Below are 18050 nucleotides of genomic sequence, written 5' to 3'. Positions count from 1 at the left end.
TTTCCAAAATATTTCTACTTGGTTATACTCTTGATGGTTGGTTTTGAGAGATGGTGAATTAGAATTTTATATCTGATAAATAGATTTCTTTCATTCATCTCTGTGATATAACAAAGTACGAACAAATTGTCAATTTAGGATCTCAATAAGAATTTAAATTCAATCTGCAACCCAAAGTAAATAATAAGCTTGAAACATACAATGCTGTTAATTGAATGTGACTACTATTGTAAATTACATTCTTCCTTTACTAAACTGTGTTGGTACGTTTTGTGTGGTTCCCAAAGAAAATTAACTTTATTAACATGGGTGAGACTTAAAGGGAACTGTAGATGCTGGACAATCCGAGATAACAAAGTGTGGAGCTGGATGAACACAGCAGGCCAAGCAACATCTTCTGGTCAAGCTGCTTGGCCTGCTGTGTCCATCCAGCTGCACAATTTGTTAACTTTATTAACGTGCTTGGTATTGAAAGATGTGGTTTTAAGCAAGATATTTTTAGCCTAACTCAGCCTTTATTTTCAGTCCCTCACAGGATGTACCCTGACTGGCTATGCCAGCATTTATTGTTTATTCCTAATTTCGCTTCTAAAGGTAGTAGTGAGCTGCCACCATGAGGTGCTGCAGTCCATGTGATGTTGATACACCCGCAGTGCTGTTAGGAAAGGAGTTCAAGTGACTCAGTGATAATGATAAAAGCTGTGTTATAATTCCAAATCAAGATGGTATGTAGTTTCTAGGTAGTAGTGTTCCTATTCATTTGCTGTCTTTGTCCGTCTGGGTCACAGAAGTCAGATTTGGAAGATGCTGTTGAACGAGCCTTTAATCAATTGCTATAGTGCATTTTGTAGATGGTATACACTGTTGCCAATGTGCATCATTGGTAGAGGGCGTGAATTCTTAAAATGGTGAATCAAGTGCCAATCAAGCAGGATATGTTGTCCTGGATGGTGTTGAGCTTCGAGTGTTGTTGGAGCTGTATTCATCCAGACAGGTGAAGAGTGTTCAAACGTATTCCTATCTTGTGCTTTGTATATGGTGGATAAGCATCAGGGTGTTAGGAAGTAATTTACTTGCTGCAGAATTCTTGGCGTCTGACCTGTTCATGTAGCTGCTACTTAATATGGCTGGTCCAATTCAGTTCCTATTCAGTGGTAACCCCAAAGATGTTGACAGTGTTGGTATTGACTTCGAGTACACCTTGCTCATACATGAGTTATGAACCTTAAAGGAGCATGCTCATAACTGTACTTCTATGGGGTGCTCTGGAATATGTGCTTTTTATTTCTACTTGGTGAATTTTCTATGGTTGTGTTCAAAATGATGTAGACATTTGCGCTTTAGAGTGGAATAGAGCAGAACGTGGGTTAAGTGCAAGATTTAGAATACATAAGGACTGATTCATGTTTTTAATTCATTCATGAGACATGGGCATCACTGGCTGGGTTGTCATTTATTGCCTGTCCCAGTTGCTCTTGAGAAGACAGTGGTGAGCTGCCGCCTTCAACAGCTGCAGTCCATGTGCTAGAGGTACATGACATTCCTGTTAGGGAGGGAATGTAAGATGAAAAGTTGGTTCAAGTACAATTTAAAAAAATGATTTGAGGAAGTTGCTCTTTATTCATAAATAAAAAAGTTACATGTTATTTTAGCTTAATTGATCATACCTAGTGCAGAATACTTCAAACTATAACTTGTAATTAAGCAGTCTGTGTCAAATTATACTTCATGAGGGCATGCTAACTGCAAGAAAGAGTTAAGATCGTGCTTAAGGCTTGACTTTCTCAATTTGTGCTGTCGAGTTCACCAGATTTTATTCACTTGTTTGTGTGATATAAATAAGATTCTTTTGAAGAAGTTGGAGAAGAAATTAGTTGACTTCCCTACTAAGCATATCTGTAGGTAGACCAGAAGAAAATCACTCTTTTGTGCAACAACTGCTGTAATTAGAAGAACTTTGGAAGTATGAAGTGTTCAGCAACTGTGGTTGTGCTTCAGGTTAAGTTACCATATGTTCAAAAATTGAGTTGGAATGCAATAGTGGGAGAGCTGGAGGCAGTGTTGTTGAAGTAGGAGCAAACAATATAGCAAGGTGTAATGTATAAGGAGAGTGTGTTGGTCACTTCTTAGCACAGAAATATCTACCAAAGAGTGCTTCATATTAGAAGTATCCTGTATCAGACAGTGGATCAGAATGTTATTTATTACGTTGAGATTCTTGGATACTTGATCTTCAAAGTTAATAATGCACTGTCAATTAAATAACACTGAGGAGTAGAGGACCACCGAGCTGCCAAACTTAAGATTTCTTTGTAATGAAACAAAGAACTGTCGCGTTTTGAGAAGATTTGTAGCTCAGGTTGAGGTTCTGGATGTGAGCTTGCTCGCTGAGCTGGAAGGTTAGTTTTCAGACATTTCGTCCCCATTCTAGGTAACATCATCAGTGAGCCTCCGACGAAGCGCTGGTGTTGTATCCCACTTTCCATTTATCTGTTTAGGTTTCCTTGGGTTGGTGATGTCATTTCCTGTTCTTTTTCTCAGGGGATGGTAGATTGATTTGGAGCCAATGTGTTTGTTGATGGAGTTCCGGTTGGAATGCCATCCTTCTAGGAATTCTTGTGCGTGTCTCTGTTTGGCTTGTCCTAGGATGGATGTGTTGTCCCAATCAAAGTGGTGTCCTGTCGTGGGTCATGTTGTGGCTAGTTGATGTTCATGTATCCTGGTAGCTAGCCTTCTGCCTGTTTGTCCAATGTAGTGTTTGTCACAGTTCTTGCAAGGTATTATGTAGATGACGTTCGTTTTGCTTGTTGTCTGTATAGTGTCTTTTAATTCATGAGCTGCTGTTTTAGTGTGTTGGTGGGTTTGTGAGCTACCCTGATGTCAGATAAATAGAAAGCGGGACATAACACCAGCGCTTCGTCGGAGGCTCACTGATGATGTTACCTAGAATGGTGACGAAACGTCTGAAAACAAACCTTCCAGCTCAGCGAGCAAACTCACATCCAGAACAAAGAACTGTGGATGCTGGAAATCTGGAACAAAACCATAACTTGCTGAGAAAACTCAAAAAATCTGGCAGCATCAGAGGGAAAACTAAGTGAGTGTTTCAGGTCTAGTGACCCTACTACAGAACTAATAGTAGCTAGGAAAAGGCAATACATATGCTGACTCCAGAGGTTGGGGTGGGAGTAACTGAGATAGAGCCTCGATAGAGAGAGGGAGAGAAGGAGTTAGGCAGACAAGGAATGGATCATGATAAACCAGGGAGAAAGAAAGGCTGCTAATGGCGACCTTAAGTTGGTGACAATTCAAAGCCAACCAATTTTCACCCACTTATGGTTCCCATAAGCAGCTTTCTTTTTCCCTGGCTTATCATTATCCTTTCCTTTGCCTGCCTGTCTTTCTGCCCCTCTGGGTTCCATCTCCATCTATCACTAACTTGTTTAACACCCCCATCCACCGCCTTCAGCATTTATACCATGTATTCTTGCTACTACTAGTTTTGAGGAAGGGAAACTAGACCCAACACATTAAAGATAACGAAGTGTGGGGCTGGATGAACTCAGCAGGTCAAGCAGCATCCACAAAACCTGACGTTTTGGGCCTAGGCCCTTCATCAGAAAAGGGGGTTGGGGAGAGGATTCTGAAATAAATAGGGAGAGAGGGGGAGGCAGACTGAAGATGGATAGAGGAGAAGATAGGTGGAGAGGAGAGTACGGGTGGGGAGGTAGGGAGGGGATAGGTCAGTCCAGGGAGGATGGACAGTCACGGGGGTGGGGGGGGGGGGGTGAAGTCAGTTGGTAGGAAATGGAGGTGCAGCTTGAGGTGGGAGGAGGGGATAGGTGAGAGGAAGAACAGGTTAGGGAGGCGGGGCCAAGCTGGCTGGTTTTGGGATGCATTGGGGGAGGGGAGATTTTGAAGCTGGTGAAATACACATTGATACCATTGGACTGCAGGGTTCCCAGGCAGAATATGAGTTGCTGTTCCTTCAACCTACGGGTGGCATCATTACGGCATTGCAGGAGGCCCAGGATGGACATGTCGTCTAAGGAATGGGAGGGGGAGTTGAAATGGTTCGCGACTGGGAGGTGCAGTTGTTTACTGCGAACCAAGCATAGGTGTTCTGCAAAGCGGTCCCCAAGCCTCCGCTTGGTTTCCCCAATGTAGAGGATGCCACACCATGTACAGCGGATGCAGTATACCATATTGGCGGATGTGCAGGTGAACATCTGCTTGATGTGGAAAGCCATCTTGGGGCCTGGGATTGGGGTGAGGGAGGTGGTGTGGGGGCAGGTGTAGCCCTCCCTGTGGCTGCAGGGGAAAGTGTCGGGTGTGGTGGGGTTGGAGAGAAGTGTGGAGTGGACAAGGGAGTCGTGGAGAGAGTGGTCTCTCCAGAAGGCAGACAAGGGAGGGGTTGGAAAAATGTCTTTAGTGGTGGGGTCGGATTGTAGATGGCGGAAGTGTCGGAGGATGTTGCGTTGTAGCCGGAAGTTGGTGGGGTGGGATGTGAGGACTGGGGGGATTCTTTTGGCGGTTATTGCGAAGGCGGGGTGTGAGGTATGAGGCGCAGGAAATGCGGGAGACATGGTCGAGGGCGTTCTCGACCACTGCGTGCGGTGGGGGGTGGGAGTTGTGGCCCTTGAAGAATGAGGACATCTGGGATGTGCGGGAGTGGAATGCCTCATCCTGGGAGCAGTTCTGGCGGAGGCAGAGAGATGGGGTTTTGGGCCAGTGTAGGTTCCCCAACCCTGCACTGCCCGCTTCTATCTCCTTCCCAACCCTGCACTGCCCGCTTCTATCTCCTTCCCAAAATCCACAAACCCGCCTGCCCTGGTTGACCTCTTGTCTCTACCTGCTGCTGCCCCACCGAACTCATCTCCACCTATCTGCCCCTTGGTCCAGGAACTCCCTACCTACATACGTGACACCACTCACGCCGTCCGGAACTTCCAATTCCCCAGGCCCCAACACCTCATTTTCACCATGGACGCCCAGTCCCTATACACCTGCATTCCCCACGCAGATGGCCTTAAGGCCCTCGGCTTCTTCCTGTCCCACAGACCCGACCAGTCCCCCTCCCCTGACACCCTTATCCGCCTAGCCAAACTCGTCCTCACCCTCAACAACTTCTCTTTCGATTCCTCCCACTTCCTACAGACTGAGGGGGCGGCCATGGGTACCTGCGTGGACCCAAGCTATCAAGCTATGCCTGCCTCTTTGTAGGTTATGTGGAACAGTCCCTCTTTCGCACCTACATTGGCCCAAACCCCACCTCTTCCTCTGTTACATGGATGACTGTATTGGCACTGCCTCATGCTGCTAAGAGAAGCTCGAACAGTTCATCCATTTCACCAACACCTTCCACCCCAACCTCAAGTTCACCTGGACCATCTCCAACACATCCCTTACCTTCCTGGACCTTTCTGCTGCCGTCTCAGGCAACCACCTACAAACCGATGTCCATTTCAAGCCCACCAACTCCCACAGCTACCTGGAATACACCTCCTCCTACCCACCTTCCTGCAAAAATTCCATTCCCTATTCCCAATTCCTTCGCCTCCACCACATCTGCTCCCAGGATGAGGCATTCCACTCCTGCACACCCCAGATGTCCTCATTCTTCAAGGGCCGCAACCTCCCCCACCCCCCCAACAATGGTCGAGAATGCCCTCGACCATGTCTCCCACATTTCCTGCACCTCCTCCCTCACACCCCACCCTCGCAATAACCGCCAAAAGAGAATGCCCCTAGTCCTCACATACCACTCCACCCATCATCAAATAGCAGAATACTGTTAGCCTGTGCATGTTACTGTGATAGTGAAAGGAAAAGAAAATTGTTGTCATTAGGTTTGTATTTCAGACAATAAATGTATGTTAAAAGACTCTTGACTTGAAAACATTTTATAACGTCCGGATACAACACATCATCCTCCGATACTTCCGCCATCTACAATCCGAACCCACTGCTAAAGACATTTTTCCAACCCTACCCTTGTCTGCCTTCCGAAGAGACCACTCTCTCTGCGACTCCCTTGTCCGCTCCACACCCCCCTCCAACCTCACCACACACGGCACTTTCCCCTGCAACCGTAGGAAGTGCTACACCTCTCTCACCCCCATCCCAGGTCCCAAGATGACTTTCCACATCAAGCAGATGTTCACCTGCACATCCGCCAATGTGGTATACTGCATCCGCTGTACACGGTGTGGCGTCCTCTACATTGGGGAAACCAAGCGGAGGCTTGGGGACTGCTTTGCAGAATACCTACACTTGTTTCGCAGTAAACAATTGCACCTCCCAGTCGCGAACCATTTCAACTCCCCCTCCCATTCCTTAGACAACACGTCAATCCTGGGCCGCCTCCAGTGCCATAACGATGCCACCCGAAGGTTGCATGAACAGCAACTCATTCCACTTGGGAACCCTGCAGTCCAATGGTATCAATGTGGATTTCACCAGCTTCAAAATCTCCCCTTCCCCCACTGCATCCCAAAACCAGCCCAGCTCATCCTCGCCTCCCTAGCCTGTTGTTCTTCTCACCTATCCCCTCCTCCCACCTCAAGCTGCACCTCCATTTCCTACCTACTGACCTCATCCCGCCCCCTTGACCTGTCCATCCTCCCCGGATTGACTATCCCCTCCCTACCTCCCCACCCATCCTCTCCTCTCCACCTATCTTCTCTATCCATCTTCAGTCTGCCTCCCTCTCCCTATTTATTTCAGAATCCTCTCCCCCATCCCCCTTTTCTGATGAAGAGTCTAGGCCCGAAACATCAGCTTTTGTGCTCCTGAGATGCTGCTTGGCCTGCTGTGTTCATCCAGCCCCACATTTTGTTATCTTGGATTTTCCAGCATCTGCAGTTCCCATTATCTCTTGCCCAAAACATTACCTCTACTTTCTCACCATTGATGTTGCCAGACCTGCTGAGTTTCTCCAGCATTTTCTGTTTGATAGTTCTGAATTTTAATCTTCCAAGTTCTGAATTTCCTTGTTGTCTTGCAGAATTTAACTGACATGTAGCATCTATAAAACGTATTCCACAACTTGTGAAGCTGAATAAGTTGTAGAAGTAGTTCACCCAATTGATCTGCATTAATATTCAAGGAGTATCATCAAATAGCAGAATACTGTTAGCCTGTGCATGTTACTGTGATTGTGAAAGGAAAAGAAAATTGTTGTCATTAGGTTTGTATTTCAGACAATAAATAAATGTTAAAAGACTCTTGATGTGAAAACATTTTATAAGCAATGTTTAATTTTCTTCCTTTATTCTTTTGAGATGTGGATGTTGCTGGCTGAACTAACATTTATTACCTATCCCTTTTCGCTTGACGCGAATGGCTTACTTAGCCATTTCAAAGTTGAAAGTCAACCATATTGCTGTGGGTCTGGACATACATGTAGGCCAGACCAGGTAAGCTTGGCAGATTCCTCTCCCTAAAGGACAATAGTGCACCAGATGGATTTTTGCAATATCTGATGATAGTTATTATAGTCTTTGCTATTAAAAGCTAGCTTTATGTTCCAGATTTATTGATTTATTGATTGATTGATTGAATTTGAATTTTAAACTACCATGGTGGAATTTGAATCCATCTCCCAACACATTAGCCTGGACCTCTGGCTTATTAGTCTACAAGTTTATCACTGGAAGAGAGAACTACACAAATCTCTATGATAAGTATTCCTTGTAAGTGCCCACCCGTCCTGCCCCACTGGTCTTCCGCATTAACAAATGTTTCAGTGGTGGTGGATTCATCAATCCAACGTTCATTAGATTCATTGAAATCTGGAGTGTAGATTGCATTAAGGATGTTTGGAACTGAGGAGAAAAGCAAAAATAGTTTGAGGAGATCTACATTTTGGGGTAATAAAAGAGAGTTAGACAACAAAGTACATCTTTTTAAAATATTTTGTGCCTTGGTTGTAAGAGATCACTGTAATAATAATTTATTTCCAGAAAAAAGTTTTTAGCAATTTGTATTTGCACATTTGATTTGAATTTTGAATATTTAGACTGAATCTTATGGTCAAGAAGCTTATCCAGAGTTTGATCAATTAAAGTACGCCCGAGACTGGCTAATAACATCATAAAATCCACTATTGGGATATTAACAACTCCTATTTTCTCAAAACTTTATTTTTCTCTTCTATTAATCATTGAGAAATAATCAGATTATTACATTAATATGTAGTTTGCACCTTTTAGTTGTATCCTGTTGACTTCAGATGGTAGTACATAAATAATTTGCAAAGACATTGTCAAGGTTTATAGATGCGTGTTTCAGAATGGTACCATGCAATTCTTGTAACAAATATTTCAGATAAGCAGTTTTCCGGACCCAACTACATTAATTTAGAGTAAGTTTGCAATATGCTTTATCTTTCAGAATGAGACAACATACAATTAAACCCTTTCAGTGGAACTTTGTATGTGCCTGGATTTCACTTTTACGTATGTAAGAAAAATAAACACATCATGAAAACCCAATTGCAGGCTTATTGTTTTCTTTTGAATTGTGCTGATTGTTTCAGCTTTGTTTACTATGTGTTCCTGTTGCCAAATCGGTATGGTGTAACCGTGCAGTGTTATGGCCATTTATGAAAAATATATAAATATTATAAAACCAATATACTGCTGGAATAAGTTAAAGTTATAAATTAATCAGGTTGTTCCAATGACCACTTAAATCTTCAGAGAAAACCTTTTTTAAACAAATAATCAAGCTATTTTGTCCAAAATTAAGTGATAATATGTTACTACAATTTTGTTTTATGTTTAGTTGTGAGGAAGAAAATCGTATGATTAGCATTTTCTTTTGCTTATGGATATTTTTGTCACTATTGTACCTTTTCGTGGTGGTCATTTCACCCTGGAAAACTTATTTGGATTATTTGTATCAACAGATTTTCTCTGAAAGTTTAGGATGCTGATAGAATCAGTTGATTGGTGGAGCAAATTTATAGCAGATTGAAAACCTTGGATATAAAGTTGAGTAGTCTAGTTTAGACACTAAGCTTATGTAGACTGTAACGTTTAAAATAAACGTTAAGTATTGCTGTACATTCTTTGAACAGTTTATTGTACGAATTTTCTACATTAGCTTCAGTTGTTTTGGTTGTAATTCAGTAACAAGTTGAGAGAAGGACCGTTGAGTGGCATTCCATATGTTTGGTGAGACCATTGAAGCATGTTGGGGTTAGTTGGTTTGTTCACACCTTCACGTCAAATTGATTTAGATTGAAGTGTGCAGTCTTGTTGATGTCTCAATGAGAAAGACCATTCTGTAGAAATATATATGCTTTTTATTTCAAGATAGAAATTTTTGAAGTGACCGCAGTTTAATCATAATGACTAAAGAGTATTTTATGTTAAGTCGATTGTAAATACATATAGCCAGATGATAAAGCACAGATTTAAATCTTGAAGAAAACAGTGTGCACTTCCACCAGTCAAATTGTTTACAGACTATCAATTTTTATTGACTGTTTAACCAGAATCTTTTGAGCAGTGCTAAACTACTGTACAGTTAATGTGCGAGTACAGAAGTTCCATTCTCTCACTACTGTTTTTAAATTTAAAAAAAAGTTGCCCCAGAGTGTAAAGTGACACAAAACAGGCGGTAAATGAAGTATAGAAAAATGAGGATGTATGAGAATACAAGGTACACGTCTTGCAAGTGAAAAATTTGTGTTATTTACCAAGCATCCTAAATGATTGTACTTAGCTGTATTTAAAATAGTTTTAATGATAACACAAACATCAGTTTGTTGGAACTTTTAGAATGTTAGATAGTGTTCATTCTTGTTAATTGAGATAACCTCTTACAAAAAATAAAACCTCAGTAAATAAAGTTGAGCATTTGGGTTATAGTTCTATTAAATCATCTGTACCTTTCTCTCATGAAGTAAATAAAACTAATCTTTTTGGCACATACTTGCTAAATCTTAATTGAATCTTTTGAACTATAATTTTATAAGTGCTTGATTGCAATCTCTAAAGAAGACTTTTGTAGTGCTAGTAATCCAAAGCCAAAGTGTTTGCTTCCTCTAGTATTATTAAAGATTTCTGGCCTAATATCTCAACAGTGAGCACCATAAGAATTATAGAGGAGGCTTCGCAAAATTCTTATGTCTTATTAAACTTGTTGCTGAACAATACCTGTTTATGTGCCATATCAGTGCATTTCAGTACAGGTCAGATCTGCTATACTTTGATTTCGCCTCTGTCAGTGTAGCTAGTTAGAACATTTTAAGTACCAAGCATATGTGATGTGATTTGCCCTAATCAGTCCCTGTTTATGTTGGGAGACTGAAATGTTAGTTTGTACCAGATTCTTTCAATGAAATCTTCTGGATTTTTGTAGGTTATGTACCTGCAATTTATAGGACGACTGCTTTAATAAACTCTGTGGGTCTTCTTATATTATTTTGTGGTCGTTAAATTTATGTAACATTATTATCTGCTAACCAGATGCAATCAAAAGTTGCCTGTAGTTGAGATTGTATTCTAAAACATAGAATAAATGATAGTTGTTGATTGTTTGCACCTCAAGATTTTCAAATGGATAAGACTAAATTTTATTTATAGCTGTTTAACTCAGCTCATTCTGAAATTGGCCTTGTAATTAAAAAGATACATTGTCTATATTTTCTGAAAATGTTTTGCAATGAAACTGTAGTTATTGGATTTGTTACGGTGAGCTGAAAATCATTATACTTCATACAGAAAAATTGCTATGTATGAAAGGTGCCTTTTTGTGCACACTCTGAATAGCTTGCAATTATTTATCTTTCAGTTTATACAATGATTTCTAACGACCTTGGACAGGGTTGTAATTCACCTCAATTGTTCATTATTTATGAATGTAAAAATATATCTGTCACTGGCCATTTCCAAAAATGGTATAATTGATGAGTTGTAGAGTCCATCAGAGCGCACCAGTTATTTCTGTAGCGTTTTTGTAATTGCCTGATCTGCTAATGTTTGTTTTCTGCTGCAAAAGGATAGTTTGAACTACGATCCTTGAAGAGATTCCAAATGGAAATTAAAGGGAGGAAAGTATCCTGTATGCATTTTCTGAAAATTAATGTCTGGATTAAATTACAGTGGTGAACTTATACAAAATGTAACAAACAAATTTTCTAACTAAGCATTTTGCTATAGCATTTCTCCTATGTACTTTCACTATGTTCAATACCCAGCAGTTGAAACTACAGTAGTTACTGGTGAGTGCTCCTAAGTGCTATATGCAGTGCAGTTTTGTGTTTAATTTTTATGGCTTTGTAGCTGACACCTTGGCTGTAAAGATACAAATGAGCAGTGATTTGTTTTTGCTTTGAATGAAGGTAATAGGCACAGTATCCTTGTCTTGACCTACTTAGGCAGCTGTTCAAGATGTTTAAACAAAGCATGTACTTTGTATATATAGGAGCACCTGCACATAACCTTTGAGCAGAATTATTATGCAGAAAAGTTTTATTTAGCATTGTGGATTTATGTACAAGTACGTTCTAAGCATACTGCATTTTAACAATTTATATTGTAATATACTGCCTTTTTAAATGATTTTATTTGGGCATAATAACTCAACTATATTGCTAGTATAATTGACTGTCAGAGAAGGGCATCAAGTTTTGAGCCAGGCACTCTGAGCAGGAGGACCTAATATTTTAAATATCATCACCTTTCATAATTAAATGCATTTTTCAATTTGTAGATACCTTTGCAAAACTGCTGTCTATGTACGTCAAGGGAGAGCCTTTATTTTGCTTTGGAATGGTTTGTTTTCCTTTACCACAGAATTTGAACTAATGGCAAAGTTTTGCCAAGTAGCATCACCTTTAGCTTGCTCCATTGCATCTCTTAATCCCATTTTGAGACCTTTACTTCAGTTGAAGCTTCATTAATTATTCAAAGTCGCATGATCACCAGAAGGACCTCAGGTTACCACTTATTTTACCTAGAAGGGTTAAAATACTTGTGAAATTGCAGTGTCCATCTGAATGATGAGTTTTTTAGACACATAAACAGATGTTGTTTGGTCAAGTATTTGGAGAGTATGTACAACACTATAAAGTCACTCGTCCCCATGTACATGTCTTCTGTAGTACTGAATGTCAAAATTTGATTATGCAATGCATAACACAGTTCTTTTGTAGGCAGATAAAGTCATTGATTACAGATGGCCTTTTATTTTAATGTTTTAAGCATGAAATGTGTAGTTGATTTAAACAATTGAGGTTTGTTTTAATTATACAAGGACTGTCAGAGGAGCAAGATTAGCCAGATAAATGCAGTATTGATTCAGACTAACCTCTTAATGCTTTAAAGTTTTTATGTATTTTGATACTTATTTGTTCTTGTTTTAGTGTTGGGATTTCCATACTATATTGTGTCACTCTTAAATGACGTAACGTAAAACTTAATAAGCTTCTACGCTTAGCAGTCAGCCTGATTGAAAAATTGCCATTGCAGTCAACTTTAAAGAAATGCTGTACCAAATTGATACAAGGCATTTTAATGCAAGCAAGTTAAAAGTTGCTGTAATATACACTTTGACTAAATTCTAGTCTGGAAACAAATGCCAAACAGGTTTAGGAATATTGAAAATAGGAGCAGGAATAGGCCAGTCAGCCCATTGAGCTGACTGCAGCATTCAAACAGATTATCAATCTGTCATATTTTCCCACCATCCCAATATCTCTTAATTGTCCTTATTATCTTGATGAAATCCAATATTCTGTCTGTAATACGATCTGTTAATACACTGTTTCACAGATTAATGCAAAACTTGTACAACTGCTGGAAGGATATCAGATAACCCTTTAGTTCTAGAATATTAAAATACTTTAATTAATCATTCTTAATTTATTTTCTAAAATTATCGCCTGTGGTCAACTTCTTGTCCAAGTCATTGCATTTCCTACTGAATTTTGGTGACGTGATTTAAACAAAATCACTGTTTTTAAAAAAAAGTTCTGAAGATGTAGTATCAGTTGGACTCTGACAAGTATATTTACTGTTGATCTGTTTGACATTCCTATAGCGTATTTTGTTTCAGAACGATCATTTCAAGATGACTTCTATTATGCGCAGCTAACCTCAAAACAGTTGTAACTATAGTAATTCTAGAAACTAGACTAGGAGGCTACTTGTACTTTGTGCTCTATAAATTTAAAAGTTAGGTGTATATGTGTGATTTTTGAAATAAGAGTCCAATAAGTGCCAACATTTAGTGTTATAGTACCTACACTGTAATCAATAGAGGTTTGAGATATTGACCTTTTGTAGATGTCCCAAAATAAAATTGATGGGCACCCAAGTATTTTAAACCCCATTGTTGTGGTGTATGTTTACCCAGCATAAAGCAAAAATGCACTTTATATTGCTTTCTGCAGGTTTGTAATTTGGCCCCTTTCACAGCATGCCTGCCTGTTATATGAATGTTCTTTCAAGCTGCAGTATCTCTTTGCCAGCAAATAGTAGCGCCAATGAACAAAATACTTTCAACCAACTGATTTTTAAAAAAGGACCTTCAGTAAAAAGAGTCAACAATATAGATGGATAGTGTCTCCATCAAATAAGCCTGAAAATTCAGAAAGGGATACTGAAGCTTCAATAATTCTGTCTAGTTCATCTATCTGTTTTTGATCCTTTTAAAAAATTTATTTTGAAGAAGATTAAGGACCTTCCAGGGAGCATGAATTGAAATAGCTATTTATTCCAAAACCAAATGTTACACTTTTCAGTTTTACAATTACTCTGTAGCTTTATTGCATCTTTGAAGGCATCTGCTGAATCACAAATGATACCTGTTTAAACTCTGGAATCTGCTCATTTATGCTAATCAAAAACTGTTCACATTTCATTGCTTTTTTTGTGACATTCTGTTCCAATGAGCAAGTTGCATCATGCAACCAAGCCTTTTCAAGAGAAGGGAAGCAAATGAAAAGCGTGTCTTGTTTCAGTGTTATGATTTAACCCTTAAAATTGCAATAACCACCCTTAAGATATCTGAACTCTGCTCATTCTGACTCCTTGAATGTCTCTGTTATTGCTTCACCATTGTTGGCTGTCTTCAGCTGCTGAGGTCCTATTTGAGTCCTAAGACTCTTTTCCAATACTACTACTCCTTTTATTTCTCTCTGCTCCTTTAACGTGCTCCTTAAACGTACCTCTTTGACCAAGTTTTTAAACATCTCACTTCATATCTCCTTGTATAGTTTGATGTCAAACTTTGTATGATAACGGTCCTGTGAAGTGTTTTGGGGCTTTTTATGATATTAAAGGCCCTGTTTTAATACAAGTTGATGTTGTTATGGAACTAATCACTTTCTGGTATCTATAACTGCGTTTATTACTTTATCTTCCTTTTTCTCCCTCCCACTCTTTCCTGCTGACTGCCTAGAAATTAATAGAAGGCCTATATGGACATTGGTACGCAAATGAAAAACCAACACTTTTCCAGGCAACCCACTTCCCATATGCAACACCTGAGAAGACCATGCGTGAAGGACAGAAACAGACTCCAAATAAATCTGCTTTGCTTTCCTCTAGTTCACACCCTCAGGTGCTATATATGTTTTATTCTTTCAGTGTCTTTACTCTTCCATTCTTCTTCCTATCACAAATTCTCAGCAGCTGGTACTTTGTAATTACTTTTTTTTTACCAATACCATTCAGTTTTCTGAAAAATAGCACAGTTCCTGTGAAGGTAGTGTTTCAGTGTTTGAACTGCTCCTTTCTCTCAACCTTTATAAAGGTGTGAGAGGCGTTGCGAGACTGGTCTTTCTCCCCTCAAATGAAAAGTAAAATGCTTGCTAATGGTTAAAGGCCCTATTTGAAAATTATTATGTTTCATAAAATTCAAGTATCCATTAACAATTGGAGTTTTAACATATAACTATTAGTTTGCAACATTAATATGCAATACTTTACTCATAATGTGGCCGTGGGCAAACTTGCACCCATGGTCAGTCTGATTTATTGTCACTTTGATCTGTTAAATATTGTTTGCAATGTTGAATCTTGTCTTGCATCTGAATGGAATTTACCTCCTAGGATTTCAGAAACATAATGTCTTTTACAGCGATTTTAAAAAAAAACTTTCAAAGGCTTCCTATAAGGAGCCTTAACACACAAGTTCGAAACTGTAGATTTCTCGTTAGGTGTTTTCTGAAACCTCTTTCGTATTGCTTTTCCTCCTTTGGTTTGGTATTTATTAAATCCTCTTGCTTGATGCTGATATATTGCATTCATTTGGGTACGGTTTATGAAGTGGGATGCAATATAAATATTAATAAAACATAGTGTTTGAGGTTAATTATGGTAGATGTTGGCATGGTTTCATAAATTCTTTTTATTAGGAAAGCATGTTGCTTCTATTGCTTTCATTAATATTCTATCTGTATCCTTGGTCTGAATTTGAAGTTCATGCAACTTGTAAAATGTCAGAATTTGAACTTCATGTTACCTAATAAATGGAAGTAAAAGAAGGCTATTCACCACTTTGAAACTGTACTGCTGCTCAAAAAGAATATGATATGATTGGGACCTTAAAACCACTTTCCTGTCTGTCCTCCATAACCCTTGACTCCTTTACCAATCAAAAATCTTTCTAACTCAACTTTGAATATATTCAATAACCCCAGCTTCCACCCCGGAGAAAAGAATTCCAAACATTGATGACCGTCTGAGAATAAATTTATCCGCATTCCCAACTTAAATTTAAGAGATGCTTTAATTTGATGCAGTACTCTACACGAGAAAAGGCATTCTCTTAGCATCAATCCTGTCAAGTTCCCTCGATCTTGTGTTTCAATAAAATCATTTCTCATTCTTGTAAATTTCATTTGAGTAGGAGGCTCTGCCTTTCTTCAAAAGACAAATCCCTCATTCCAGGAATCCACCAAATGAACCTTCTCTAAATTACTTCCAGCGCAAGTATATTTGTCATACACTTTGACAAGAAGAATCAAAAGACAAGCAATTTTTTAATTTGGAGAGAGACTTCAGAAAAAGTGCAGCACAGAGGGAGCTGATTTTTTTTCTGCAAAATAGGCAGGGCAGCAATTCATTAAGAAGGTAAAAGGAATTTGGGTCTTTATTGTTAGTGGTTTTGATTTTAAAAATGGTGCAGTCTTGTACAATGTTGTTTCCTGTGTTTAGAAAGAGGTACACTGGCATTGAGCTCAAAAGTGATTCTGTTGGTTGATTCCTGTGATGAAAGGGTTGACTTACCAGGAACAGTTAAGCGTGCCAGGCCTTTATTCATGAGAGTTTAGAAGTGAGGGACGATCTTAATGAAACATATAAGAGACCTATGGAGGTTAGATCACTTAAAATGTTTAAAGAGGTAGATTATATTTTTGAAATCTCAAAGAATTGTGAGCATTGAGGAACTGACATGAAAGATGAGTTGAAGCTGAATGGCCTAATTCTGCTCCAATTGCTTGTGTTCCTTTAAGCAAAGTTAACTCAGTACTTGGTGTGATCTTAATGTCTTGTTCAGCTGTTCAAAGCGTCCTTACTTTATTCATCTTGCAATAAAGGCCAACAAGCTGTTTAAGACCAAAAGCCATTTTGCTACTCGAGTCTGTGCTAGTATTCAATGAGAACATGGCTGATCTAATAATTCTCAACTTTTCTGCTTCTGCTCATAACCCTTTATTCCCTTATTAAAAGTCCATCTCCGCTTTAATGACCCAACCTCAACAACCCTATGTGGAAAAGAATTTCACAGACTCTCAACCCTCAAAAAAAGAATTTCCTCCTGATTTGTGTCTTAAATTTATGACCACTTTTATTCTGAAATTACACATTTTAGTCCTAGGCTACCCCATAAGTGTAGGCAACTTTCCGCATCTACCATGTTAAGACCCTTAAGAATATTTTATGCCTCAGTGATTGGTCACCTCTCATTCTTTTATCTACTAATGAGTACAGACCCAGTCCACTCACTGTTTCGTCATCATTAGACAATCCCTTGATACCTGGGAGCAGCTTCGGGAACCTTCTGTGCTCTGCCTCTAATGCCACTGTACTCTGCCTTAAATAAGGGGCCCAAAACTATCTCAATACTCCAGCTGTGGTCTCACTAATGCCTTGTATAGTTTTACCCGAATCTCCCTTTGAAACAAAGGTGTGCATTTTATTTGCCTTCTCTATTACCCTCTGAACTTGGATGCTAGCTTTTTGAGATTCGTTGTTAGGAACTCTCACATTCCCCGATTCTGTAGCTCTGTTTTTGTTCTCCATTTAAATAATATTCAACTCCTCTATTCTTGCCATATTGCATAACCTCACATTTCTCTATATTGTATTCCATATGCTAATTTTTTGCCCACTTGCTTAACCTGCCTGTATCCCTCTGCAGGCTCTTTGCGTTATCCTCATCACTTGTTTTCCTCCTATTTATCAAGTGATATGCAAACCTGGTATATAGTATATTTACTAGCCCCATCCAAGTCATTAATGTTTATTGTAAATAGTTGTGGCCCCAGCACACTCTTTACATCCTGAAAATGCCTCCCTTATCCCAGATTTTTGTTTTGTGGAATTAATTGCCTCCCTAATTACTTCATCTACCTGCGTGCTGAATGTTTGTGATTTGTGTATTAAGGCACCCTGATCTTAAGACTTCTGTGGTATTTTTTCATTTGACTAATATTCTGCTTTACTATTGTTCCTGCCAAAGAGGACCAGCTTGTATTTTCCCACATTATTCTCAACCTGCCAAACGATTGCCTGTTCACTTAACCTATTGATATTTCATTTGCATACTTTGTTTTCTCTTCACAAATTACTTTACTGTCTATCTTCATATCATCAGAAGTTTGACAATAGCATTGGTTCCTTCATTCTGTTCATGAATGTAAATCCTAAATAGTTGAGGTCCAGCATTGATCTCTGTGGGAACTGCATTAGTTAATTTGCCATCCTGAAAATTTAGTTGGGCTGACCTCTATCCATACTATCCCCAACACCATGAACTCTTATCTTATGTAGTAGTCTTTTATGGGGCACCTCATCAAACTCCTTTTG

The 18050-nt window shown here is 39.3% G+C and overlaps 1 protein-coding gene across 15 annotated transcripts in view; it reads left to right on the top strand.

The window, feature by feature from the left end:
- Nucleotides 1-18050, top strand: part of epb41a (erythrocyte membrane protein band 4.1a) — a 175183-nt gene that overhangs the window by 149331 nt on the left and 7802 nt on the right. For 2 of the 15 annotated variants that reach the window (XM_059654389.1, XM_059654388.1), the window contains one exon: nt 14416-14577. The exons of 11 other annotated variants lie outside the window; for them this stretch is intronic. In XM_059654389.1, the coding sequence (XP_059510372.1) occupies nt 14416-14577 (162 nt within the window). 2 more of the 15 variants (XM_048557946.2, XM_048557945.2) reach the window with 2 other exon arrangements.

The sequence above is a fragment of the Stegostoma tigrinum genome, chromosome 24, assembly GCF_030684315.1.
Source record: "Stegostoma tigrinum isolate sSteTig4 chromosome 24, sSteTig4.hap1, whole genome shotgun sequence".
In the NCBI taxonomy this organism is placed as follows: domain Eukaryota; kingdom Metazoa; phylum Chordata; class Chondrichthyes; order Orectolobiformes; family Stegostomatidae; genus Stegostoma; species Stegostoma tigrinum.
Note: the sequence above shows the minus strand (reverse complement) of the source record. Positions and strands in the feature narration are given on the sequence as shown.